Raw genomic sequence first — 27642 nt, forward strand, 5'->3', positions numbered from 1 at the left:
AATGGAATGAGGGATGCTGTGCCTCGAGGATGCTGTGCATGTTGTGGTGCTCTCTCTGCCCCAGGAGCTGTGGAGATCCCCTCTGCCCAGCTGGCCCATGGGGGCAGGTACACCTGCGTGGCCCGGAACGCTGCAGGCTCTGCCCACAGGCACGTCACTCTGCACGTGCAGGGTAAGCTGGAGGCTGAAGAGCAAGACTGTTCTGGCAGCATTGCTATTTCAACCTGCTCTGGTTGTACAGTTTTAGTGCTCTTCTGTATTTTCTTAGCCTAGAACGTTATGCTTTTCCCTTTTTCTTTCATTCCACAGAGCCACCTGTGATCCGGGCCCAGCCAGGGGCATTGGATGTCATTGTGAACAATCCCATTGTGCTGCCCTGTGAGACCACAGGCACTCCTCAGCCCGTGATCACATGGCAGAAGGAGGGCATCAACATCATCACTACAGGTATCCTCCCAAAGCCTGGGACCCTGCCTGCCCTCCAATGACACAGACACCCGTTTTTCTTTCCTGAAACTTGGGTTTCTCCTCTCTGTTCATTTAAAACCAAAAACCAAGCCAGAAGTGTCATATTTTGATTATATTTGTTTTAGGCAACAGTTACATGGTCCAGCCAAGTGGCAATTTGCAGATTGCTAGAGCAGCTGTGGAAGATGCTGGCACTTACATGTGTGTTGCTCAGAATCCAGCTGGCACTGCTCTGGGGAAGATCAAGCTGAAAGTTCAAGGTAAATCACCTTTTCAACTCATTCTCTTGGTCCAAACATAATTCTGAGCAATAGAAAGGGACCCAGTGCTTTCCTTATAGTGCTTTCATCACAGTTTGATGTGATGATTAACACAGCCCAGGAGATTTATTCTCTTTAGTTCGATGCCTATTTTAGGATCTTTTGGAATTATCTTCACTAAGAACTAAAGTGTTCCTTGCTTCTTACACATCTAATTCTTTGTTCCCTCTAGTTCCTCCTGTAATGAAGTCCCACACGGAGGAATATGTTGTTGCCGCTGATCAGTCTGTCACTCTGCAGTGTGAGGCTGAAGGCTACCCTGGGCCAGAGATCAGCTGGCATAAGGATGGGCAGCAGATAACAGAGTCCATGCAAAGGAGAATCCTGAGCACGGGAGCTCTGCAGATCCTGTTTGTGCAGCCCGAGGACAGTGGCCGCTACACCTGCACAGCAGCAAATCCTGCAGGATCCAGCACATCCAGCATGGAGCTCACTGTGCACGGTGAGGAACTCTTCCTGGGAGCATGGGGGCTCTGTAACGGCTGGGCCAGACAGGATGAGTTCTCTCCATCCCTGCAAGTGTCCAAGGCCAGGTTGGGCAGGGCTTGGAGCAAGCTGGGATAGTCAGATGTGTCCCTGTGCACAGCAGGGATTGGAATGAGATAGGTTCTAAGGTCCCTTCCAACCCAAACCATCCTGTGGGATTGTAGGGAAATGATATGTGTTACCAATGTGACCCCACAGAGAGCAAGGAGCTAGGGATGGACAGGGAGGAGTTCAGGAAAACTGTGCTACTTAATATAGGGGAGTGTTATTAAGTTGTAATATTGGCCAAGTTGCTTGAATTTTATTGATGGAGACAGACAATCCAGAAGTCCAGGCAAGGGTTATCTTCCAGTGTTGTGCTTGGATATAATATAATACCCAGAGGAAATGTTTGTAATGACCTCCCCACAGTTCCACCCAGGATCCGCAGCACGGATCCGCAGTACACGGTTACAGAGAGCTCCCAGGCTGTTCTGTCCTGTGTGGCTGAGGGGATCCCAACACCAACAATCAACTGGAGGAAGGACAACACGCTGTTAAGCAACACAGTGGGGAAATACCAGACTGTGCCTGGTGGAGACCTCATTTTGGACAATGTTATGGTAAGTTCCCTACATCTAAACTATTACTGGACACATTTGGCAGTGATAAGATCCACTTCTAGGTTAGTAATTGTTTTATTCTGAGTTCTTGTTCTTAGTGTTCCAAAATCATTATAAAAGTTTCATTTTTCACCAGGGAGTAAAATCTATGAAGAATTTATAGTGGTAAATCCTCAGGAAGGGTTAAAAGAAGTGTTAATCATCCTTCAAATTTAGGGAAGTGGAAGAGCTCAGCTGAGCATTTCTGCTGAATGCTTGTTCCAAGCCTTTCAAGATTCTCTTACTGATACAAATGGTGTGTGCTGTAGGATATATCCCAGGTGTTGAATATATCCCAGCTGAAATTTCCCCACCATGTTTCCTTCCAGCCTGAAGACTCTGGCAGTTACACCTGCATTGCCACCAACGCTGCTGGGGAGGACAGGCACACAGTCACCCTGACAGTTCACGTGCTCCCAGCTTTCACTGAGCTGCCTGGAGATGTGGCCTTGACCAAAGGAGAGCAGCTCCGGTTAACCTGCAGAGCAGCTGGGATACCTGTCCCCAGAATAATGTGGACTTTTAACAATAACATCATTCCAGGTGGGTCCCTGGTGGCCATTTGGCTGCAGACTTCTTTCCCCTGTGCACTGCAGTTTAGGGCAGGGAAGAAGAAAACTCTAGCTGGAATAAACTGTTAGTGATTGTGTGAGGAATATCTTTAGTGTTATGCAATCATGTAATTAAAACTGCTTCTGAGACAAGGCTGTAAGGAAGGTAATTAAAAATTGTCTGTCTTCTGTAGCCAATTATGTAGCACATTAAAAGCATTCATATCTGATGGTATTAACTCAGCATCCAGCAACTGATGCTCGAAATTACAGAGCAGCTGAAGTGAATAGGTGCATGTGGGCAAATGTCACAATAGTGGCTTCCTGTGCATTCCTGGAGTGTGTCAGGGATGCACAAGACCCCCCAGCTGTGCTGCTGTGATTGCACAGCTCCAAGCACTCTGAGCTGTGCACATTGCAGTCCCTGGAAGGACCCTTTCCCTGCTCTCTCCAGCGCAGTATGACGATATCAATGGGCACAGCGAGCTGCTCATCGAGAGGGTGTCCAAGGAGGACTCTGGCACCTACGTATGCTCTGCAGAGAACTCAGTGGGCTCCATCAAGGCCGTTGGCTTCGTCTATGTCAAAGGTACATGAAATCCAGCAGTTGTGGTTGCTGCTGGACAGCTCCATGTAACAACTGGTTTGGATAGTGGAGTTGGAATGGGGTGGGTGGGAAGGGACCTTAAAGCCCATCCAGTTCCAAGCCCTGCCATGGGCAGGGACAGCTTCCACTATCCCAGGTTGCTCCAAGCCCCATCTAGCCTGTGCTTGAACACTGCCAGGGATCCAGGGGCAGCCACAGCTTCTCTGGGCAACCTGGGTTGGGGCCTCACCACCCTCATGGCGAAGAATTTATCCCAAATATTCAATTTGAATCTGCCTGCTGTCAGTTTAAAGCCATTCCACCTAGTATTTAATACCTTGCTGATGGCTAAATGGGTAAAATCCAAACAGGTTGAAATTCCCCCTTCAGAAAGTCAGAGGTGAGTGGTCCTCTGCCAGTGCTTCTCATTAGGGACATTTTATTTTGGCTCTACTATTTTTCTGCCATCCCTTGTTTCTTCAGAGCCTCCAGTCTTCAAAGGGGATTATCACTCCAGCCGAATTGAGCCCCTGGGTGGCAATGCCATGTTGAATTGTGAAGTCAGGGGAGATCCCCCTCCAACCATCCAGTGGAGCAGAAAAGGTGTGGGAGTTCAGATTAGCAACAGGATCCGACAGCTTGTCAATGGTTCCCTTGCTATCTATGGCACTGTGGTGAGTCCTGCCCTGTACTGTGAGTATCTGCCTTGAACTTGACTGATAAAGGTATTCCTGGTCATATTGGTTTGAAAGAGTCAGGATGGACATTTATCCTTTTTTGCTTTTCTCTTTAACAAATGTTTTAATTCAGACTAGAATCAGATTTTGAGGCAAAAAACCCCAGGGGGTCAGAGTTCTCCCTGTTTGTCAGAAGGACAGAATTTACATACTAATTGCTGCTGTGTGAGATCCTGGTCATGACCAGTTAAATGGGACCTTAAGAGGTCCTGACCTTAAGAGAGCCTGGGTTCTGGAGGTCAGTGGAAAAGCAATTGCATTCTCCATGTGCAAATCTCTTATTCCAAATCTAAATTCCTAATCTGAACAGCAAGACCCCAGTTTTTCCCCATGTACTCATGTCTGCATTTTGAATAGGGATTAAAATTCCTTGCCAGGAAGGGCACTGTAGACTGAGCCCCTGTTTCTGTTTCTCAGAATGAAGATGCTGGTGACTACAAGTGTGTGGCGACCAATGACGTGGGCGTGGTGGAGCGCAGCCTGACACTGACCCTGCAGAGTAAGGCTCAAAGGGAGGCTTAAAGCCCCTTGAGGGAGTGAAAACCTGCCTGTGGGGAGGTGCAGGCAGCTCCTGGGGGCGTTTCAGGTTGGGCACTGCCCTGGAGGTTTGGACTCAACCACTCCTCCGTGGAATCATAAAAGGGCTTGGGTTGAAAGGGACCTTAAAGATCACCTGCTGTGAGCAGGGACACCTTCCACTAGAGCTGGTTGCTCCTTGAATGCTTCCAGGGATGAGGCAGACAAGAGCTTCTCTGGGCATCTTCCTTCATGAATATATGAGAGTCTGGTCTAAGCTGTGATTGAGGTCAAAGAAGAGAGGGATATAAAGGGTGGTTGAGCCTCATTGTAGAAACCAGTGTGGAATGAACTGAATCACTCTCTGAAGAGGTCTCTTTCTCTTAGTTCCCTTAGTACAACTGGAATAAACTAGACTCTCAACTTACATGAAATGAATCCTAATTCTCATTGGTATTACTTTATTTTTGGCAAAAATAATATGTTAGAGTTTTCCTTTGCTAGTGGGAGAATTTTTAAACATGCCCTTCCTACTGTAGGCTCAAGCATTGTGGGTCTGTTCCTTACCCCTCAGTTTTCTCTGGACATGAATAATAAAATCTTCCTGTGGGTTTTACGAAAAACAATATATTTTAGCAATGGGCTAAAGAGCATGTGCTCTTATAGCTGAGCCTTAATCTCTGCTTAGTCCTCAAATTGCTGCATGTTCAAACCCGCTTTTTGTAATGTGTCTGGTGGCACTTGGGGACATGATTTAATGAACAGTGGTGGCAGTGCTGGATTGATGGCTGGACTTGGTAATCTGAAATATCTTTTCCAACCTTAATGATTCTGTGTTTCTATTTTGCCAGTGGGTGATCAGCAATAATAATTTTACTCAAAGTAAATTGACTTAGGATTTCTCTGCGTTTGCTTTAATACTGAATCCATCAAGCTGTTGCCCAGAGAGCCCTTTCTCTTCCAGGCCCCCCGGTGATCACTGTGGAGCCCGTGGGGACGGTGCTGGAGGCCGGTGCCACGGCAGTGCTGCACTGCCAGGCCGGGGGAGAGCCCCCTCCTGCCATCTCCTGGTCCCGCCAGGGCCGGCCCCTGCTGGGCGAGGACAGGGTGACCCTGCTGCCCAACGGCTCCCTGCGCATCGCCGCGCTCCGCAGGGAGGACACCGCTGAGTACCAGTGCCTGGCCAGGAACCAGCTGGGATCCGTGCTCGCCGCAGCGCCCCTGACTGTGCAGGGTAGGTGCACAGAATTCAGAGTGACTGTTAATCTGGATCAAATGTGGTCAAGGTTCATCTTGCCCACGTTTTATGGATGAGGTGTTTGATCTTATTCCTTTATAAGTTTAGTCTGAAGGGTCAGTGGGATTCTCTTTCATTAAGTTTTATTCTGTTACACTCATCCAACTGGGTGTGACAGAGGCTGTGAAGAGTGAGAGACAAAAATGATAATGAACCAGATCCTATCCTCAGAGCACAGTTATAACTGAACTGTGCCTCTAAAGAAAAGCATTTAGGAGCATACGCAGTAATTTTCTTTGAACTATGGTACGGGATTTTTGTACAGTAATGACATGAAGTGAGGTGGATTTCCAGGGGTCAGCAGGTGCAGGTCTCACTGCTCTGTGTCAGCCTAAGGGAGCTGTAGGCAGCAGCAGCGCCCAGCAGCACCCTGCTCCCGTTGCAGTGCACGGAGGGTTCTCCAGCTGGCTGGAGTGGCGAGCGTGCAGCGTCACCTGCGGCCAGGGAGCGCAGGAGCGCGTCCGGCAGTGCGACAGCCCCGCGCCGGCCAACGGGGGCCGCGGCTGCCAGGGCCCCCACAGCGAGCTGCGCGGCTGCCAGCGCCAGCCCTGCCCAGGTACTGCTGCAGGACACTGCCCCGCGGGGAGGGGCTGGAGGGACCCTGGAGATCCCCTGGTTCCACCCCTGCCATGGGCAGGGACACCATCTACTGTCCCAGGGCGCTCCAGCCCTGTCTAACCTGAGCTTGGACACTTCCAGGGATCCAGCAGCACCCTGTGCCAGGGTCTCCCCACCCTCACAAGAGATAATTCCTTCCAAATATCTAATCTAAACCTCTCCTCTTTTACTTTAAAACCTTTCCCCTATCGCTGTCTGCCCATCTAAGTCTCCCTCTATTTTGTAACCCTGTTTAAGCCACAATGCATTGATACTTTTAATGTGCCTTGCATTAAGTGCCCAAACAATGAACTTTTGTCACCATGGATTTTCATGGCAGATAATAATATCTAAGTAGTTGTAATTAATTTTGGAAAGGAAGAGAAAATTTCAAGAAATACTGCAAAAATATTGTTTAATGAAAATTGCTTTTCTGGTCCTTAGTGGATGGGAGCTGGTCAGAATGGGGGCTGTGGGAAGAATGTTCAAGGAGCTGTGGCCAAGGGAACAGGACAAGAAGCAGGACCTGCAGTAACCCCCCAGCTCAGCATGGAGGGAAGCCCTGTGAGGGCAGTGCTCTGGAGTCAGTCATGTGCAACCTTAGGCCTTGCCCAGGTAAGAGAAGTGTAATTTAACCTTATTTGCATGAGGGGTTCACATACAGGTCCCTTTGTTTCTCCAAACTCAAATTATTTCAGCTGATTTTTACTTGTCAATTACTTTTTTTTTTAAAACTGAATGACATGAATTCTTGGAAACAGGAATCACAAAAGTGAGTGTAAGAAATCTCAGCAATTTTTTTACACCAGTAAAAGTATTACTTGTTACCCACATCCTCACAGCATAAATTCTCTCTACTCTAAACTTATCCTGCAAAGCCAGTTAAAATAAGAAAAGAACCAAACCCAAACCACCAACTATTCAAAAGCTATATAAAAATGATTGTTAATAATTTAAGACTTTATCTGTATATTTTCCTTTATTGTTAAAATTTTTTGCCACATTTGCTCCCAACTACGTGAATGTTCATGTTTCCTTCCTGTCCCATGAGTACTTCCTACTTTTGACAGGTTGTAGTTTATTCAGAGCCTTCACCACTGACATGTTGCCTTCTGTACAATTTGCAGTTTTTGATTTTTCCATTTTTCCCTGGATCTGCTGGTACTGTGATGCCAAATGCTCATCCATGGGCCTGAGACTGAATTCTCTAGGTTTTGGCAGGAAAGTCAGCTCTGGCTGCTGCTCTCTGGCAGCTTTTAGCCAGGCTGCCTTGGCCCTACCCAGGGAATTGGGAAACTCCAGATTTGATCAAGCATTCAGTTCTGATGATCCACAACGGTGGTAAGGTACTGTAGTAAAAAAAAAAAAAAAAAAAAAAAAAAAAAAAGAAAGGAAAGAGAAGATCTTTGCTTGTCAAAGTGATGATTGTTTGGGCCGCTGCTCATGGCATTTTGTGGGGGATTTCGGATATCCAGGTGTGTGTCTGTTCTGGCAGTGTAGGAGATCAGGCATACCCCAGGTGTGTGTTCTGGCAGTGTGGGGGATCAGGCATACCCCAGGTGTGTGTTCTGGCAGTGTGGGGGATCAGGCATACCCCGGGTGTGTGTTCTGGCAGTGTGGGGGATCAGGCATACCCCGGGTGTGTGTTCTGATCACTGTGGGTGATCAGGGGTACCCCGGGTGTGTGTTCTAGTTACTGTGGGGGATTTGCCATACCCCGGGTGTGTGTTCTGGTCACTGTGGGGGATCAGGCATACCCCGGGTGTGTGTTCTGGTCAGTGTGGGTGATCAGGGGTACCCCGGGTGTGTGTTCTGGTCACTGTGGGGGATCAGGGGTACCCCGGGTGTGTGTTCTAGTTACTGTGGGGGATTTGCCATACCCCGGGTGTGTGTTCTGGTCACTGTGGGGGATCAGGCATACCCCGGGTGTGTGTTCTGGTCAGTGTGGGTGATCAGGGGTACCCCGGGTGTGTGTTCTGGTCACTGTGGGGGATCAGGGGTACCCCAGGTGTGTGTTCTGGTCAGTGTGGGTGATCAGGCATACCCCAGGTGTGTGTTCTGGTCACTGTGGGGGATCAGGGATACCCCGGGTGTGTGTTCTGGTCACTGTGGGGGATTTGCCATACCCCGGCTGTGTGTTCTCTCTGCCCAAGCCGTTTGCCCTTGCAGTGGCCGGTGCCTGGAGCCCCTGGGGGCCGTGGGCCCCGTGCAGTACCTCCTGCGGGAAGGGCTCTCAGACGCGTCTGCGGCGCTGCTCCAGCCCCGCCCCGGCGCACGGCGGGTCCCGCTGCCCCGGCCCCGACCTGCAGCTCCAGCTCTGCCACCGCCGCCGCTGCCCAGGTGACAACAGACTGCTCTTGCCCTCCCCACTTCTGCTTAGTTAACGCTTTCCATTCTGAAAGTCTAACGCCTGAAAAAACTACCCTTCAAGCTTTTTATTGTCACTACTTAGCATCTGCTGTAGACCCTGCAAATGGGATTTCTTTCCTTGTCCTTGTTGTGTTATCTCACAGAAGCCACATTTTAAATTATCAGTAGTTAAATGATAGGTTTCCTAAATATTTATTTTAAAATTTTTCTTCTGTTATTCATTTATTGTTTTTTTTCTTTCACATTTCAGTGAGTGCTTCATGAGAGGATAGGAAAAATCACATTTCTGAAATAGGACTTTTGTATTTGGCTGAATGCAGGGATGATGGAGGGAAATTCCATGGATTACAATGTGCAACGTTAGACTCAGCTTTCTGGCTTCATGCTCCTTTATGCTCTTGCCAGATCCTACACCGAGTCCTCATCAAGATCAGGAAGCAGTTGAAGGGAGAACTGACCTTGTGATGATGGACTTTAAAGCCCATCTCATTGTCATCCCATCCCTGCCATGAACAGGGACACTTTCCACTAGCCCAGGTTGCTCCAAGCCCCATCCAACCTGGCCTTGGACACTGCCAGGGATCCAGGGGCAGCCTCAGTTTCTCTGAGCACCCTGTGCCAGGGCCTCCCTACCCTCACAGGGAAGGACTTCATCCCACTATCCCATCTAACCCCCCAAGCTCTCCCAGCCTGGCTCCAGAGGAGAGGGTCTCCAGCTCTGGGAGCAGCTCTGGGGCCTCCTCTGGACCCTCTCCAGCTGCTCTATGTTCTTCCTGTGCTTCTGGCCCCGGAGCTGGAGGCAGCTCTGCATGTGGGGTCTCGCACTGGGGGATCAGGGCATGGGGAGTTCTGGTCTCACCTCGCATGGGCAGAAATCCCTGAGTGCTGAGATGCTGTGGAAAGTCAGTGACATCCCTGTTAGTTTTCCCTGATGCAGCACTGCTGTGCTGTTACTCCTGTGGTCAGAGGTGTAACTGCCCTGCCTCTCTCCCCAGTGGATGGGAAGTGGTCCCCGTGGAGTAGCTGGAGTTCCTGCAGCACGTCCTGCGGGGGAGGCAGCAGGCAGAGGACACGCCACTGCTCCGACCCAGCCCCGCAGTTCGGGGGACACACATGTGAGGGAAGTGACATGCAAATGGATTTCTGCAACAGTGATCCTTGCCCAGGTAAGTGCTTTGAGTTGGGCTGTTCGCCCACTCTTTGGGTTTGGTTATTTTCTCTTGGGCAAAAAAAAAATTAAGAAGTTACTCTCCAACAAAACTATTTTCCTGGCTTGACTGACTGGTTTTAAACCCCTGAGGAGGATAAATCTGTCTTATTCTTGCAGTTCATGGCAACTGGGGCCCATGGAGCAGTTGGGGCACTTGCAGTCGGACATGCAACGGGGGCCAGACAAGGCGGCACCGCAGCTGTGACAGCCCACGCCCAGCCAGCGGCGGCAGGGCCTGTGCTGGGCCTGATGTGCAGATCCAGAGGTGCAGCACGGACCTGTGCCCAGGTCAGTGCTCACAGCAGCAGCAGGAATGCAGCTTTCCCTGCAGGGTATCAGGGTATAGCCACATAAGGAATGTAGACCACCCACAGAAGTGCCCAAGGCCGGGTTGGATGAGGCTTGGAGGAACCTGGGGCAGTGGAAAGTGTCCCTGTGCATGGCAGGGAGTGGGACAGGGTGAGCTTTAAGGTCCCTTCCAACCCAAACCAGTCTGGGATTCTGTGTTTCTGATGGCAGGCATATTCACACCTGCCCATTACAATGGTTTTGTTGTCCTTTGAGCTATTCCTTTAGAACCTTGGTTCCTCCAGGAAGGAATTGACTTCAGCATAACTGATGCAGCCAGAAGCATTTAAGCTGAAAAAGTGCTTTGTTTATTCTGCAGTGGATGGAAACTGGGGGCAGTGGCAATCATGGAACCAGTGCTCTGCTTCCTGTGGAGGAGGAGAGCAGACCCGGGTGCGCGTGTGCAGCAGCCCAGCCCCGTTAAATGGTGGCCGTCCTTGCCCTGGGGACTCCTCCCAGATATCCAGGTGCAACACCCAAGCGTGTCCTGGTGAGTATTTACAGCCTGCACGCACGGACAGTGTGGTGAAAGCCTGTGCCACTCCTGATTTCACTGGTGCTGTCTCTCATCTTGGCCAGCTGACTGGGTAATTTAATTTTTTGGGCTTAAATCTGCCATGCAACTGAAGCTCAGTTCTCTCTCCCCTAAAATACCTAACAGCACATATCACATGGGGTTGTGTTTTGCCTCTCCCCATCCCCTGCACAGGTGGGCCTGCACGTGCCAAGGGCAGCATCATTGGCAATATCAACGATGTGGAATTTGGGATTGCTTTCCTGAATGCCACAGTAACTGACAGCCTGGACTCTGACACCAGAGTGATACAGGCAAAGATCACCAACGTCCCTCGGACCCTTGGTAAGCCTCTTTGACTCTTACCAACTTTTTCTCTGAATACACCAATACCTATAATCTTCTGGTTTAGATCTGAAGGGTTGCACTAGTTCTTCATGTTCAGCTCCTGTGCATATGGGTCTGTGATGAGACCAAAGCTCCCTGATTTTCTGTGGTGTTTCCTTCAGGCCCAGCAATGAGAAAGCTTGTTTCCATACTCAGCCCGGTTTATTGGACAACTGCCAAAGAAATTGGGGAAGCAATGAATGGGTTTACACTCACTGACGCTGTCTTCAAGAGAGAAACTCAAGTGGAGTTTGCAACTGGTGAGTTCCCTGGGATAGACCAGCTCTTTCTGTGTCTAGTAAAGCCAGATAGATGCTGTTTTTCTAAAAAGACAGCAGAGGACCATTGCTGAAATTCTAAGGTCTTGTGCTTACCACTAGTATTTTTAGACTGTGTTCTTCTGAGGCTTTATTCCACCTTTCAGAGCTGTAGTTTGAAATTGTCGTGTTTTTTCTCATGGACATGGCACACCTTACAAAATGTAAGTACAATAACAGGTCAAGGGACTGCAGTTTAGATTGCACATGTCTGTTGGAGTCTGTGTTTGGAATGTGTGATAAACCAGCGTCTGTTTCACTGCCAGGTGAGATCCTGCGCATGACGCACGTTGCCCGGGGCCTGGACGCGGACGGGGCCCTGCTGCTGGATGTTGTTGTGAGTGGCCACATGCTGCAGCTCCAGTCAGTGGCTGATGTCAGTGTCAAGGTAAAGCTGCTTCAGGCACCACCCCTGCTCCCGTGCATCTGTACTTCTCTCACCCAGAGGAAGGCAGGAAACACTGAGTTCTGAAACCTGCAGTACTGTACGTGACTTCTTTTGTGCCTGGTTGAACTGGTGATGCTGATGTTGCCTTTGAAAGCAGAAAGTTCTCGTGACAAGGGTGGTGTTGGTCTCTCAAGAGTTTGAGATGGCAGGTAGTGTTGAGGAGTGTTCAGCCTGGCATGTCAGTGTTGTTTTGGGTAGAGCTAGAAAGATGCATCTTTAACCTTTCTGACTTAGTAACTAGTAGCAGGTAACCAGTATTAACCCCAGCATTCAATAAATATACCTGAAATTGTTGATATTTTGGAAAACTGCAATATGTAGCATGTCCAATATTTATACCCCTCTTCAGTGGCAGAAGAAAACCACTTGTTTATTTAGCATATTTTCCAGCATCTGGCTTCTAGTAAAAGTCAAATATTTAGACCTCAAAAGATTGTTATTGAGGAGTAAGATATTTTTTTAGAAATCTTCTGCTGTGGCTTCTATCATCAGGATCCTTAGTACATCAGTCAGTATCTTTTTTAAAGTAATAGACTAGGCATGTGAGATTCAGCAGTTAAAATAAGAGTGATGATTATGTGTATGTGGTTAAGATTAGCCCCTTTCTGTCAACACATCTCACAACTCTGAAGCCAGGCCCAGGTGTGGGAGCAGCTGATGGCCAGGGCTCTGTTGCAGGATTACACAGAGGACTACATCCAGACGGGCCCCGGGCAGCTGCACGCGCACTCCACGCGCCTGTTCGCGGCAGACGGGGTCAGCGTTCCCTACACCTGGAACCACACCATCACCTACGACTCCAGCAAGGGCAGGATGCCCTTCCTGGTGCAAACCCTGCGTGCTGCCTCCATCACTGCAGAGTACAGCCCGCTGGAGGAGGCCGTGGCTTTCAAAATCCACGCTTCCATTGCAAAAGGTATTGTTCTGGGCTTTCCCAGAAATGTAGCAATGGGGAAAGAGTGTCCTCTCTTCCTAGAACTGAGTCACCCATAGTCTCAAAAGGAAATTCTGTGAAACTTGCATAGCTTTAGTGTAGATCCCAGGATCTGAAAGTCTTGTTGATGTACCCATTAATTAACTATTGGTTAGCATTGCTAACTGCTGGCTTATATGAACCTGAATCACCAAAGGGGATGGGCATGGATTTATATGAGCAGATTTTCCTTTAAGAAACTCTAATAAATGAGCAAACTGGCCTGTTATTTTTTAACACTATTTGGGTTTGGTTTTTTTTACATAGTAGGGAAATTATTCTGGTTTGAAAGTAAACAAAGCAGAGGGATTGCCTGTTTCAGTCTTTCTTTTCAGTAACAACATTCTAAATTAAGTTAAAAAAGGTTTTTCACACTTGCCAGACTAGGGACTCATTGTACAATTTGGAAACCAAATACATATTTTTTTCTAATTTAAAAAGAGATGCGATAAAAGGGAGTATTAAGGTCAAGATATGTCTGTGATTAGATCTGGCTAAGCCTTTACTGAACTTAGATTTATTTCCTCCATCAATTAAGGTACTGGTGTTTGGGATTTTTTAAAATTTTGGCTTTTAAATTTCAGTTTTCAAGCAGCCAAAACCCTGTGTCCTTTGAGGAGTCTTTCCCTGAGTTTTCCATTGCAGTTTGTAGTACATAGTTGTGTTCTTCTACAGTGACCTCCTAAGATTTGTGACATGGTGATTTTTTTGGTTTGGGTCTGTTGTCCTTCTTTTAGTGAAGTAAAACTGAGTGGTCTTTATTCTTTCAACAAGAAACTTTCCAGGATGCATTAGACTGGGGTGGAACTTGCAGCTCACTCTGAGGGGACCCCTACACATCTATTCAATGTTACTCAAACCAGCACAAGGCGTGCAATACTCACTATTAGTGCCAAAGTAGGAAAACCAGTAAAGGCTGCATTTAAAAGTTTCTGGTTTGGTGTTGAAATATAATAAATATTCTAAAATTGCTAGGATGCAATTCTTACTGTTAAATTAATGAAATGGTCACACTTTTATCCACAAAATGTGCTTTTTATCATACAGGGGATCGGAGTAACCAGTGCCCTGCAGGGTTTGCTTTGGATTCGTCTGGGCCTTATTGCTCAGGTAATGACTGACACAGGTGGGTGTAACCATGGGGTCCTGGAGTGCTTTGGGTGGGAAGGGGCCTTAAAGATCCCCTATTTCCACCCCTCCATGGGCAGGGACACCTTCCACTAGCTCAGGTTGCTCCAAGTCTCGTCCAGCCTGGCCTTGGAAACTTCCAGGGATCCAGGGGCAGCCACAGCTTCTCTGAGCACCCTGTGCCAGGGCCTCCCCACCCTCACAGGGAAAAATTCCTTCCCAGTATCCCATTTAACCCAGCCCTCTGGCAGTAGGAAGCCACTCCCTGTGTACTGTCCCTTCAGGCCCTTGTCCCAAGTCCCTCTCCAGCTCTCCTAGAGCTGCTTTAGGCCCTGGAAGGCGCTTTGAAGTTTCCGAGAAGCCTTCCCTTCTCCAGGTGAACACTCCCAGCTCTCCCAGCTTAGCCCAGCCCTTGGAACATCTCCATGGTGTCCTCTGCACCTGCTCTAAAAGGTCCATGTCCACCTTGTGCAGAGGGCTCCAGAGCTGGACACATTATTAAACCACCAGAACCTATGTCCCCTTTATTTAGAGTTCAAAGTATGCACTTCAAAAAGTGTGACTTATCCTTGCTAAAAGGGTGTGGATCCAAGTTGAAGATGTTACTTCTGTCCTCACCTACAATGTGAGTAGTGCCCAGACAGCTTTTAAATCAGCACCTCCGGTACACCTGGAGGACACTGAGCCTCAGGCTCTGCTGAGCCTGCTGAGCAATGAAGGACTTAGGTGACCTGTATGGAGGAAAGGATGAGTGTTGGCATCTCAGATAAGAGCCCATGTGTTCCTCCTTGGGGGATGGAGGTGGAGAGAAGCACGAGTGCCCCGGCTGTCTCTCTAGAGCTGGGATTGTTTTAGGGAGAAATCACCTGAGATGATTTTGTGGACTTACTTCATTACCTCTTGAAAGGTTGCAAATGAAGGGAATTGCTAAATCTGGTTTTGCCCTTTGGGATTTATTAGTTGCATCCCTCTGAGGAAGGATCAGAGTAGTTTCTTGTGAAGTCTCACTGGTTTTTCAAACATTTTCTTGTTCCAGATGAAGATGAATGTGCTGTGGGAAATCCTTGTTCCCACACCTGTCACAATGCTGTGGGATCCTACTACTGCTCCTGTCCCAAAGGCCTCACCATCTCTGCTGATGGCAGAACCTGTCAGGGTAAGAAAGGTGCTGCTGGGGACAGCTTGGATAAAAATGCCCCTTAGATAACTTAAGGTACTTAAGTTGCTAAGGGGAGGTTTTACTGGGGCCATTTTCTCATTGTAAGGACACAGTTTATTGGTGGTACTCTGTTTCACGGCTGACTGTATTTGCAGTCACGTGTTTGTAGCTGCTCATGCTGAGGGTGCTGTGTCAGGGGCACACACGTTAGTGTGTCCCCGTGCTGGCTGTGCGGGGTTTGCAGCTCGTTTCCCCTTGCAGACATCGATGAGTGTGCGCTGGGGGGGCACGGCTGCCACGCGGGGCAGGACTGCGAGAACGTGCCCGGCTCCTTCCGCTGCGTGCTGCGCTGCGGGAGCGGCTTCCGCAGGACGCCCGACGGCCTCGGCTGCCAAGGTACTACTGCCAAGGGGCTCAGCAGCTCCCTGCAACTGCAGCTCACGTCACAGCACTGTCCCCAAGTACCTGTTGTCCTGGTTTGAATAAAGGCAGAAGCTTCTCTTTCAAATGGAGGATGTAAACCCACTCCCTCCAAATTATTATTATAGTTTTGAAATTAAGGGGCTCTCAGGCAAAGATATGGGAATTATGAATAACAGTTCTTTACTAGGAAAATTAAAATAGAAATACAGTATTACAAAGAACAATCCCAATCCTGACAGAGTCAGAATCCAAGCTGACACCCTGTCAGTCAGTCAGGGTGTTGGTAGCAGTCCCATTAAATGGTGGCTGCATCCCAGTGGGATGATGGAATTTTATCAGTCATGCAGTGGGACTGAATGGGCCAGCAGCAGATGATATCTTCCTGGAGGGAGGATGGGCTGTGGGAAAGATAAAGATGATTGCCCCAGCTGGTTTAAAGCTGGCCCATTAGCAGATAATATGTGCCAGGAGATCAGGGTCACTGCCCCACCCGGCTCAGCAGATGGTGACAGAATACACATTTCTGGCCACATCAACCCAACACACCTGTCTATACATTTTCATTCTTAAGGTTGTGTGTTTTAGGGGGTTTGGTTTTTCTATAGGTTTGTTTCCTTTTTTAATCTTTTGCTTCTTCTGTCTTTAGAAATAAATTTAAAATCCCATCAGGAAAGAACATAGCATTCTTGGGTTTATGTCCCATGTGCATTTTCTTGTACAAAGATGGGAGAGCAGCAAGCACTCTTGAGCTGAACTCAGCCAAACCCTGCTCAGATAATGCCCTCAGGGTAACTCCCAGCCCTGGTGTCAAGGATTTGTCTTGTTCCACAGACATCAACGAGTGTCAAGAGTCCAACTCCTGCCATCAGCGTTGCTTCAATACCATAGGAAGTTTCCACTGTGGCTGTGACCCAGGATTCCAGCTGAAGGGCAGAAAATGCGTGGGTAGGGATGAACTTCTGAATGTCCATTCCCTCTTTCTGACAGAGTTCAACATTTATTTGTTGCTCTATTTTATTATGAAAGAAAATGCTGCTATGGATGATACACTTGATGTACATTTTGTAATCTGTCAAGCAGTACTGAAAGCCAGAGGCAGCAAGAATTGGGCTGGCTGATCCATGTGCATAAAATGATCCAGTGTGTAGACACAGGGTAATTTCATTACATAATTGAGTCCAATTTGTCCTTTTTTTTTTTTTTTTTTTGGCTTTTGTTTGAAAAAGATGTCAATGAGTGCAGGCAGAATGTGTGCAGGCCTGATCAGCTCTGCAAGAACACCCGTGGTGGCTATAAGTGCATTGATCTGTGTCCCAGTGGAATGACCAAAGCAGAGAACGGGACTTGCATTGGTAAGTAGAAGCATTAATGCATTGTGTGGTTATGGGAAACACAGGGACAATGATGATGTTTATTTTTTTAAATAATCCTAAAGATTGTCCATCTCCGGTTGTTAATATTTGCACGTACTAAAGCACCAACTTGTTTCACTTATGGAACATCTGTATTTAACCTTTTTGTAGTTGGTGTTAAAAAGCAGATGTATTTCTAGTTTTCCACTGTTCTTAAGCAAGAACAGTAAGATTTCCCTTGGTGTCTTTTCTGTGCAGGGACCTTGATTTCTCTGTTATTCATTGATTGAAATGTTTTACTCTGTGTGTGCATGATTCCTTAAGAGTTTGGCTCAGGGGCTCTCAGTCAAGATCACAGGTCCCTGCTGCTTATCAGGGAGGGTTTTAAGCACAGCTGATATAGGTGATAGCAAAGCTTTTGTTCCAGTGAAATCATGGGATGATTTGGGCTGGAAGGGACCTTAAAAATCTCGCCATGGGTGAGAACACCATCCACTATCCCAGGTCCCATGCAGCCTTGAGGCATGGAGCCGGCACAGCAAGGATGCTGCAGAGCTGTGACTGTTCCCTTGGCTGTTCCCTGTGCTGCAGATGTTGACGAGTGCCGGTCGGGGTCGCACCAGTGCCGCTACAACCAGCTGTGCGAGAACACGCGCGGCAGCTACCGCTGCGTGTGCCCGCGGGGCTTCCGCGCCCAGGGCTCCGCCAGGCCCTGCGTGGGTAAGCTGCCACTCACCCCTCACACCTTGCCTCTGCTTCTGCCTGCCTTTCTCTAGAGACAAGCTTGCTCTGGCATTCCCAAGCTGCCCATCTAAAACAGTGTTCCATTCCAAACAGAGCTAAATGGTTCCAAACAGAGATTGGCTTGGGGCCGTTATTTTAAAACTAAGTGTAAGAGGGTTTCAGAACACTAGTGGATGGATGTGGCAAGTGACCACTCCACAGGAAGGCTTCAGTTATAAAAATCAGGTGGGGTTTGTTGATGTGCCTGGCTCCGCCCTGAAGACAGTCACACAGGGAGTCATGTGGGTTCCCCTAGAGAGTACACCCCCAGGAGCTGCAAGAGGCCCGACAGACCCAGAACTGAGTTTGGCTCCTGAACATCCCAAGTACATCTATCCTCTCATCAGGGGTGTTCCCCAGCAGGCAGAGCACAGGGACCTGATCTGCATTTATCCCTCAGTGCTCCCCTCCTGGCATGGGTGGTTCTCAGCAGGGAAGGAATAGAATCCCTAGCACTCACAGGAATGCCAGCCATGCAGTCACCCTCTGTGCCATCTTGGCATAAAGCCACGCAGGGTTTTCTTCCATGTCACCGGAGCTCTGATGTGGGGAGCAAGAGAGTTTAATGTGTGGGGCCATGGCAAGTGGATTAGCACATCCCCTGGCATTTAAGAGACTTCAGGAAGGCAGTAAGCACCTTAAGTGACTTAAGGTCACTTAGAATCACCTTTACTGCATTTATGTGAAATATTTAAAATGTAAGGGCTGACCTATCCTGATGATGACGATTTCTGAATGTGGGTATGTGACACCAAGAGAGGTTGGTTTCTGTTGCTGTTACATATCATGTCAGAAAAGCATTCCTCCCTGATGACTCCTTCAAGATTAGCTTTCCTAAGTAATAAATATTTTTTTCTTATTTTATTTTTTAACAGCCTAAGATTTTGGACTGTCAAAAGCCAGGAATTTTTGGGATTTTTAAAAAGAGATTAAATTGCAATAAGAAGTGTTTGGCTGTAGACCAATATATTGCTTTACTGCCTCTGTAATGAAATAAAACCAATCCCAGATTCTTAACTTATATTTAAGCTATTTAAACATCTGACAGGAAAAAGCCAGGTAAAGTCTAGGACTGTAGGTTTTCACAAAACACCAGCAGCTTTAAAGCTGCCTTCTGACCATGGGCTGCTAAAAGCTCCCTCCTAAAGTATTTTTATCCTTTGAATTTTTATGTTCCTAAAAATATATTTGAAATACTGATTCATCCAAAGCATTAGTTTTGTTAATAAAATCCAATTTTTATTGTCATTGTTAACAGTGAGCACAGGGAGGAGTTGAAAAGTAAGTAGGGCCCAGACTGAAAGAAGTAAATTTTGTTCCTGCCTGAATTTTGTGCCATTTTTACCCTGGGTAAAGCCCTTTGTGCCACCATTCCCTTTTCTGTTTGTTGGACAAGGATAAGATGCTCCTTTGGGACTCCACAGAGCTCTATCTGCCCATTTACAGCATTTCTGGTACCTGTGTTGTTTTCTCTCCTTTCCACATAGGTGGAAAGGCTTTGCTCAAAGTTGCTGTAATGCAGATTACACATGCAAGGCTATCTAGAATATAAAATCAGGTACTGTTTTTCAAATTAGAAAAAGCCTGAAAATGTAGCTATTTCAATTTCAAAGTAATTTTACCCTGTTCTTATAAATATTAGGTTTTCCATACCTCAGTAGCCTCTTCTCACAGGGGCAGTCTGGAACCAATGCTGGTGACTCCCTGCAGTCAGTTCTGCTTGTATTGCACAGGCTGCTCTTGCAAAAGAAATTGCTCAGATTTTTACGTGTTTTGTAATTTCTATGATAATCTTCTGTTGCTTATCCACAATTTGTTTCAAGGACATTGATTGTCATAAAGACATCAGTGTTAATTTATTTTAGGCAGGTGCAGAATGTAAAAGTCAGCGCTTGAGTGCTAAGGAAATAATGAGTTTATTTTCTTTTATGTTTATATGTATAATAAATTTTCCATCTTAAGCACATACTGAGGTTAATACACTTAAAATTCAGATGAGTTGTTGTCATACTTAAAGCGAAATTCTCATTTGTAAGACCTGAAAATTCTACCCTAAGGATAATTCCACAAGTATGTGAGGTTTCAGTTGTGTGTTTGCCAAATAACAGCTGGAAAATATTGTAACACTCTGCAGTTACTACCTCTGGATTTCCAACTCTTAAAGCATTTAATTATTAATATCCTCCTAAATTGTTTAAAACCTTAAATGTTTCAAATATTAACCACTTCATAAAGAAGCAGCCTAATGTTGTACTATATTTCTGACAGTATTGATTTTTAAGTACTATTCTCATGAATTTGTCGCTTGGGGAGTTACAAGCTGTGCCCAAAAGCCTGTTCACAGGGGATCCAAATGAAGCTGTAACAACACTGGCTTAATGCCATTTTTACAATAGTAATGGACAGAATACACACTACTATGAAATAATTAAATTATTATTGAGTCACCATTAAGATCATCTTTAATTTCTCGTAGGAGAATGTTTATAATATGTGTCAATTATAGCTGTGATGTATGTTAATAGGATTTTTATTTCTGGTTATTGCAGAGTTGTTTGGAATTAAAAGACTTTTGTCTTTTTCTGGTGAAGAAATACTAAGTTTGAAAATAAATACAGTATGTGTCAAATTTCCAGCTGAGTGGGAAGTAACTTGATAAAAACTAGAGAAAATTTATTTCTGGTAGTGTCAGAGAGACTGTGGGAGAAGGTCCTACAGTGTCAAGAGTACTCATAGTTACTTGGAGGGAAGGCCATTCAGCATATTTTACCCTTAAGGCCTTTACCATACTATGTATGCTCAATACTCAGTTCTGATTTAAGGATGGATATTTACTGCTGGGGTGGCTCAAATAACTTTGGAGTGCAATTTAAACAACTAAAAAGATATTGCTTGGAAAGCAAAAATAAAGTGAATTAATATGTCCTCTTAAGTCTCCAACCTGGCACAGTTGGAATGACCAGTAACAGCATCAAAAATTAGAACATACCCAACCTCTTGCCCCTGCAGCCTTGAAGCATGTTCTTGAGCCCAGTGCTCCATCCCTGGAAGTGTCCAAGGCCAGGTTGAGCAGGGCTTGAAGCAGCCTGGGATAGTGGAAGCTGTCCCGGCCCATAGAGGGGGTGGGAGCTGTAAGGTTCCTCCAACCCAAAACATTCCATGATTCTATGATTACCCCAACACAAGGCACAATAACCACATCAGAGCCTGTTGTGCTTCCCTTATGTGGGGTGTAAGGAATTTCTAGCACTGTACTTCCCCTGGAATGCTCTGTGTTAGCATTGTCTTTTAAAGAAGGGCCCAGCAGCTTCTTCCACTCATCTGTGGAGCACTTAAGGAATAAAACTCAATTACTAAAAGAATATTATATTGAGCAGTTGAGGCTGAAATGAGGCTTCAGCAGGGCTCCTGTCCTGGTGAGGACAGTCACATCAGCCTGTGGGAGAATGAGGATCTCTTACAGGCCAGGACAGTGGATCCTGCCTGCTTGGCCTAGTGTTCTCCACATTTTACCTCCTCCAAATCTTGCTTTTATGTCTTCAGCTTGTTCCTGAGACTATGTATCCGTGTGTATATATACGTATAGTTATGTGTTGTTGTTTGTTTGTTTTCTCTCCTTTCCGCATGGTGTGGGGCTCTGGATCATGTCACATGAGCAGACATTAATGAATGTGAACAAGTGCCTAAACCCTGTGCACTTCACTGCACCAACACCCCCGGCAGCTTCAAGTGTTTCTGTCCACCTGGGCAACAGTTACTGGGTGATGGGAAATCTTGCGCCGGATTGGAGAGGGTGCCAAATTCGGGTGCCTATTACAGTAGCTATAACTATGCTCAATTCTCCCCTGGGAGAGACAACCAGCAGCTGCAGCACTATTACAGGCACTCCTCAAATCTCTACAGCTCCTTCTCAGAGTATAGGAACAGCAGAATACCTTTCTCCAGGACTAGAAGGAACCTTAGAGAAACTTGTCCTGAAGGCTATGAGGCAAGAAATGCCAGATGTGTAGGTAAATGTCAGTCCTGTCTATGCAACTCTGTTTTGAGCCTTATTCTTAGGTTACTGTGTGATACCAGGGGCTGAGGGTTTGTGGTGCTGGGTTGTGTTTTCTATTACCCTGGTCAATATTCACAGGGTTCTGCATGTTCTGGTCTCAGCTGTATTGGCTCACATTGTAGCAAAAATGTTCTCAAACTTTCTTAAAACCTATTGTTTTAATTGTGCTGCTTATTACTTACTTGCAAAGTATTTACCTCTTAGTCTCTTTCTCCTGATCACAGTAGCTCACCTTGGTGAATCTTCTCACACTTCAAAAACCAACAGTAGCTCCAGTCTAGTCACAGTGCTTCTGTCAGACTCCCATTGGCAACAGTAATCTGTGTCAGAAAGGTTTGGAAATAAACATTTTAGAATTGATTACACTGGCAGTGTCACAAGACTGTCAGTCACTGTCACATGGGCAACAGGCACAGAAGCTTTTAAATAATTATTGTTATTTTATAAATAATTATTATTATTATTTTATGTAAGAAAAGGGGTTGCAATATAATTCAGTGAGCGTGGAGAAGACATCAAACCTTGTATTTAAGCTACAAAGAGGTTTCAGTAGTCATATCCATGTGGTTTGTTATGGTATAGGAATTTAATTGATAGACCTAGGAATAAACTCTCACTGAGGGAAGGAAGGGTTTGTTTCAAATTTGGATCCTCACGCCAGCTTTCAGTTGGAATTAGTTAATGTGCCATGAATATTAGTAATAGTAATATTCCATGAAACTTTAATTTCATTGAATAAATGCCTAAATTTGAAAAATACCCCCAAATGATGCTTTTGTTAAAGACAATTCTTTCAATAGGCAACCATCAGGATTTGCTAACAGCACGGAGGTTTGTAGTCACATCTGTTTCTCTAGTGCAGCCCTTGTTAGTCAGACAGAGGGGAAGCCAAAACCTTCCTCCCACTGGTTTAACCAGTGTGCATCTCTCCTGCACGAGATTTCTTTATTACTGTCCTGAACTAGGCAGATTTTTCAAAAGCCATTATAATTATATATTATCTCTGTCTAAATCGTGCTAATGTGCTTTGTAAACTTTACATGATGTGGTCTGGTACTGGTACTTCTGTATTTGAGAAAAAAGAGAGCATTTAGTGACAGTCTTCCCAACTACTGAGCCTAATTCATCCCTCTGGCATGGGCAAGGTCAGTTTAAAAGGGAAACAGCTTTGCCTGAGGAGGGAGTGACTGTAAGGAGGACTCCCCCAGTAGCAAGGCTTCCTCTGGTGAGATAATGAGTCTGAGTGTTCGCTAAGCATGTTGCTTAACACCTGATTGATTATCAGGCAGCTCAGATTGCTTTGGGGGCAGGACTGTGTATGACCCTGTCAGTGGACACAGGTGGCACATTTCTCTTTCTCCAGAGCTCTGTCTCAGCACTCAGCTCTCCTCAGCTGTAACATCTGTCACAGCTGCTCTTCACCGAAGGGAGGAGCCCCTCAAAGCTGACTTTAGTGCCTGCAGTTACAAGGAGTGGCACAGGTAAAGGGAGAGGACACTCTAGTCTTAGATGTTCAATCCCATCAGAAAAAAAAGACCCAGATGACTCCCACCAGCTCTGTCCACACCCTTGCAGTACATAAATAGGGGAAAAGTACCTGTGTTGATGGCAGGCTCAGGGAGTGCTGAGGTGTTGGTGCTTCTCTCCGCAGACATCGATGAGTGTGAGAGCAGAGACACGTGTCAGCACGAGTGCAGGAACAGCCTGGGCAGCTTCCAGTGCGCCTGTCCCGCGGGATACCGCCTTATGGCCAACGGCAAAACCTGCCAAGGTACGGAGAGACAGCTCTGCAGGGCTCTGGGCGAGGTCTGCAAAGAAACCAGACACAACCAGCCCCAGCACGTGGCTAAGCCACCTCTCTGAATTGGCTGTTTGAGAGTCAGCATTCAAAATTTCAAGTGTAAGAGGTTTTTATATTCCACACTTTATTGTTTCATAAAACATCAGGAAACTAGACAATTGCGACTTCTAATTCTCTGCAGTTCCCCTGTGACCTCCCATTCCACATTGAGCTCCAAACTCTAGGGTCAAACAGAGGCACTTTCTGGGCTCTGCTCAGCCTTTACCCACTTTGGTTTCACCCTTTAATTCTTTTACCAGCAGCTGATCCCTTGCACATTTTTCTCTCCAGATATTGATGAGTGTCTTGAAGAGAATATAAATTGTGGATCAAATCAGATGTGTTTCAACATGAGAGGAAGCTACCAGTGCATAGACACTCCTTGTCCACCCAGCTACCAGCGAGAGCCACATTCTGGGTATGTTTTATTCTCAGCCCCTTCTCACCTGTCCCAAGCTCAGCTCTTTAACCTGTGCTTGTTAAAGGAGAAAATTTAATTTTGCCTGACACCAGTAGAGCTCACGATAGCTAAAGGCAAGGCATTGACATTGAAGATCAGAGAGTCCTGGGATGGTTTGGGTTAGAAGTGAACCTTAACAGAACATTCAGTCCCACTCTCTGCCATGGGCAGGGACACCTTCCACTAGTTCAGGTGGCTCCAAGCCCTGTCCAGCCTGGCCTTGGACACTTCCAGGGATGGGGGCAGCCACAGCTTCTCTGGGCACCCTGTGCCACTGCCTCAACTGTTAGGAAGAATTCCTTCCTAGCATCTAATCTGAATCTCTCTAATTGCCTGACTTAACCATCAGCTTCAACGCATCAGATATATTCTTTTAGTCATGAAAATGACGCTAAGTTCCTGTTACGGTTTGTTATTTCCCCATTCTGGGGAAAAAGTCCGTATTGATTTCTTTTAATCTTTCGATATCCTGAAAGAAAAAATAGCTTGTTTCATAGCCAGAAACCATCTTTTGGGATCAAACTCAACTGCAGTGACATCTATGCTGACATGGAGGTCATGTCCTTTGACCTCCATTAGCACTGGCAAACTGCACTAGCAAAGATTTCATGTTTTAACTTTTGATTAATAAAAGTAAGTTTTATTTTGCCCCTCATTCCAAATTCTTTATTTTATGACCTAACAGACGCATACCTCAAATGCTGCCCAGAACATTTTAAACTCGATCTTCCCATTCTAATGTTTAAGAGCCCACAGATGTCAGTGACATCAGTGTAGCCAACATCTTTCTGAAATGATCCTGTTGAGGCAAATGGGGACATTAAACTGAGTGCAGCTTTAAAGGAACAAAGGATGAAGAGTGCATGAGCACGTCTAGAGAAGTTTTAATCTGCAACAGGGTAAACAGGGGAAGAATTTCTCCTCTAAGATACTTAAGATACTGGTACTAGGTGCTTAAGATACCGGGCTAAAGTCTTCTGCTCGTTCCTAGATTCTGTCTCAAAAGCTGCCCAGCCAACGACCTGGAGTGTGACCTGAGCACGTACGCGCTGGAGTACAAGCTGCTGTCGCTGCCCTTCGGCATCGCGGCGGGGCAGGATCTGATCCGGCTGGTGGCCTACACCCAGGAGCGGGTGATGCACCCCAGGACCACCTTCCTGCTGGCGGAGGAGGACCCGGCCGTGCCGTTCGCCCTGCGGGATGAGAACTGGAAGGGGGTGGTGTTCACCACGCGGGCGCTGCGGGAGCCCCGGACGTACCGCATGGGCGTGCGCGCCCTGTCCTACAGCGCCGACGGCAGCGTCGAGTACCGCACCACCTTCATCGTCTACATCGCCGTGTCCGCCTTCCCCTACTGAGCCTGCAGGAGCCAGCTGAGCCTCGTCCTGCTGCTGCTTCAGCCTGGGCAACCACTGCACTCCAAAGGTGCTATGCTCTCTTCTCCTACCCTGCTTCCCAGAGGCTGCCTCTCCAGTTCCGTTCTTCCAGCTCAAGAGGAAGATCCGTGGCTTTGAGGACCTGTTACCACTTGCTTTATTTATTACACTGGAATAGTTATTTTCCACAGTATGTTACGAAAACCAGCAGAGAAAAATCCGTGTAGTCTAAGCAGTAAGCAAGGAGCAGCCTCCACTGAAAGTAACTGAAGAAAATAAACCCGTAATTTCAAGTGGTCTGCATATTTTAAAGGTTGCTAAGTGATTTAAATTCTATATCTATTAGGTATTTTCCTTATCAATTACCCAATAGAATTAGGGCTGTGCTATACTATGTTGTGTGCTCGAACCCACCAAATGCCACTGTGCCCAAGGGTTGCAAATGCTGAAACAAATGAAATTAAAGTTTGTTTGCAGCTAATGAATCTACAGAAGAATTTGGAACTGGTACATTTGATTTCCATGCAAGTTTAGAGATGTTGCTATTTTTTGGAAGAAAAAACCAAAATGGCTTCTTCTACTTTATAGAGCAGGTATTTTATAACTTGTTTTTACTCTACCATTCTGGTATAGCCATTTATTTAACCCAAACCCATATCCGCTGCCATACTCCCAGCTCAGTAAGTGGCCTGGGGTTTTACGCACATGGAACATTTTTCTCCAAAGGTGATGATGTAAGTTTGGTTCAATAATGTCAATACACTGTACACAAGTAATTTTGCCAAGATGTATTCTATTTTTATGGACGTGTATATATGTGGTTTTTCCTATGTGTATTTTCTATGCAGTATCTCAAGAGTGTTTTACAATTAAGTTTGCATAAAAGGACAATGTCAGTACAATAAAAATAATCAAAATAAAGGTTTCCATCACCTTTGAGACTGCTGGGAGTTTTATCTTTGAAAAAATTTAATTTCTAAAACTCTCACCCTAGGTGTCAGGGGAAAATGTAGAGGGTATTGTGCCCAGCAAACCAGGGAGTAGGTCCAGCTCTTCTCCCTCTTCCTGGCACTCTGGGGTAGTAAGAGATTATCATCAGCTTTAAAGTAGATTTTTAGCCACAGGGACAAACTGTCTCCCAGTAGAATTTTATCTCTATTCATGTGTATTATTAACTAACTTTAGACATCTCCACTTGTTGTCCCTTGTTTTTTCTTCCTTTTCTAGTGCACCAAGTGAAGTAGTTCTGCAAAACAAGGACAACTTAAAATTACTTTACACTTTATACAAATTTATCTGAGTTACAGACTTCAAACTGAACAGGTTTGCTTCTTGGAAAACTGACTTGAAAAATAAAAGCAGCTCAAAGAAGACAAATCCCATGAAAAAGACATGAGGAAAGACGTGAGAAGTTAAAATAGTACAGGTAGTTACCTCAATGTCTTTTACAGATGAGAATCAGACTGAAAGTGATGTCCTTAAGGGAATCTAATTCCACTCCCAAAACAAAAATTTTACTCTGACATATTTTGTGAGAAGGGAAAAAATGTCAACAGAGAGTTGACAGCCTTTAAAGGCCAATGTGACCTTAAGTAATAGTCACCAGATGGAAGCCACATACAGCCATGGCTCCAAGTTTGCCTTCTCATCCAGGCTTTCCAGGAGGAGCTGCTTGTGCATGTGCAAGGTGTTCCTTACCCTGAGATGATGCCAGGACTGAGGACTGCCCAGTGAGATCTGGTGAGTGTGGTGGTTTTCACTCAGGGACTCAGAAGGGAAGTGCTGAGTAAAGGACACCTTGTGCCATGGCCTTCTCTTCTTTGGACATCTTGAGCTGTGTTACATCTTTCACTTCTGTGCTGTTGGAAAGGTTGCAAGTATGTTAAATTAAATCTCTGGGCAATTGTACCTTCTGCTGCTGCTCTACCTCCACAGGCTACCTGGCCCTGTTGCTGCTGGAGAATCTGCTGCTTATCAGTTTTCCTGGTCTAACTTGAGAGGCAAAGGACAGGTTAGTACATGTTTATGTGCCCACAGGAACTTGGGTGTTTGCTAAACATTAAAAATCCTGCTTTCATAAATCCAAGTTTTAAATACAACAAGTATTCTACTGTGTTTATTACCACTTTGAATAAGGCTGCCCAAACCTTAGATGCAATTTGCAGTGTCTCAGGGCTGTACAGTCACTTTGTGCAAGCCCCTCTATTAGTCTTCAGCAATAATTTGCACTGTTAAAGGTTCACTACCATCACATAAAAGACTGATACGGTCACCACACCATTTGTCACAAAACTATTT

General features: G+C 46.2%; 1 protein-coding gene across 1 annotated transcript in view; it reads left to right on the plus strand.

Annotated features, from left to right (window-relative positions):
• HMCN1 (hemicentin 1) overlaps positions 1–26281 on the plus strand; it is a 157206-nt gene extending 130925 nt beyond the window's left edge. Inside the window, exons 78-107 of the mRNA XM_056497859.1 lie at positions 65–172; positions 310–447; positions 594–728; positions 961–1230; positions 1686–1876; positions 2245–2458; positions 2921–3055; positions 3536–3726; positions 4207–4288; positions 5270–5539; positions 5988–6158; positions 6644–6814; positions 8369–8539; positions 9565–9735; positions 9897–10067; positions 10447–10617; positions 10837–10986; positions 11151–11288; positions 11612–11733; positions 12472–12709; positions 13814–13876; positions 14931–15050; positions 15315–15449; positions 16308–16421; positions 16703–16828; positions 17420–17548; positions 21271–21621; positions 23320–23439; positions 23800–23926; positions 24960–26281. Of these exons, the coding sequence (XP_056353834.1) occupies positions 65–172; positions 310–447; positions 594–728; positions 961–1230; positions 1686–1876; positions 2245–2458; positions 2921–3055; positions 3536–3726; positions 4207–4288; positions 5270–5539; positions 5988–6158; positions 6644–6814; positions 8369–8539; positions 9565–9735; positions 9897–10067; positions 10447–10617; positions 10837–10986; positions 11151–11288; positions 11612–11733; positions 12472–12709; positions 13814–13876; positions 14931–15050; positions 15315–15449; positions 16308–16421; positions 16703–16828; positions 17420–17548; positions 21271–21621; positions 23320–23439; positions 23800–23926; positions 24960–25326 (5060 nt within the window). The 3' untranslated portion in view covers positions 25327–26281. The remainder of the gene's footprint in view (positions 1–64; positions 173–309; positions 448–593; positions 729–960; positions 1231–1685; positions 1877–2244; positions 2459–2920; positions 3056–3535; positions 3727–4206; positions 4289–5269; positions 5540–5987; positions 6159–6643; positions 6815–8368; positions 8540–9564; positions 9736–9896; positions 10068–10446; positions 10618–10836; positions 10987–11150; positions 11289–11611; positions 11734–12471; positions 12710–13813; positions 13877–14930; positions 15051–15314; positions 15450–16307; positions 16422–16702; positions 16829–17419; positions 17549–21270; positions 21622–23319; positions 23440–23799; positions 23927–24959) is intronic.
• Positions 26282–27642: the final 1361 nt, after the last annotated feature.

The sequence above is a fragment of the Oenanthe melanoleuca genome, chromosome 8 (assembly GCF_029582105.1).
Source record: "Oenanthe melanoleuca isolate GR-GAL-2019-014 chromosome 8, OMel1.0, whole genome shotgun sequence".
NCBI classification, from domain to species: Eukaryota; Metazoa; Chordata; class Aves; order Passeriformes; family Muscicapidae; genus Oenanthe; species Oenanthe melanoleuca.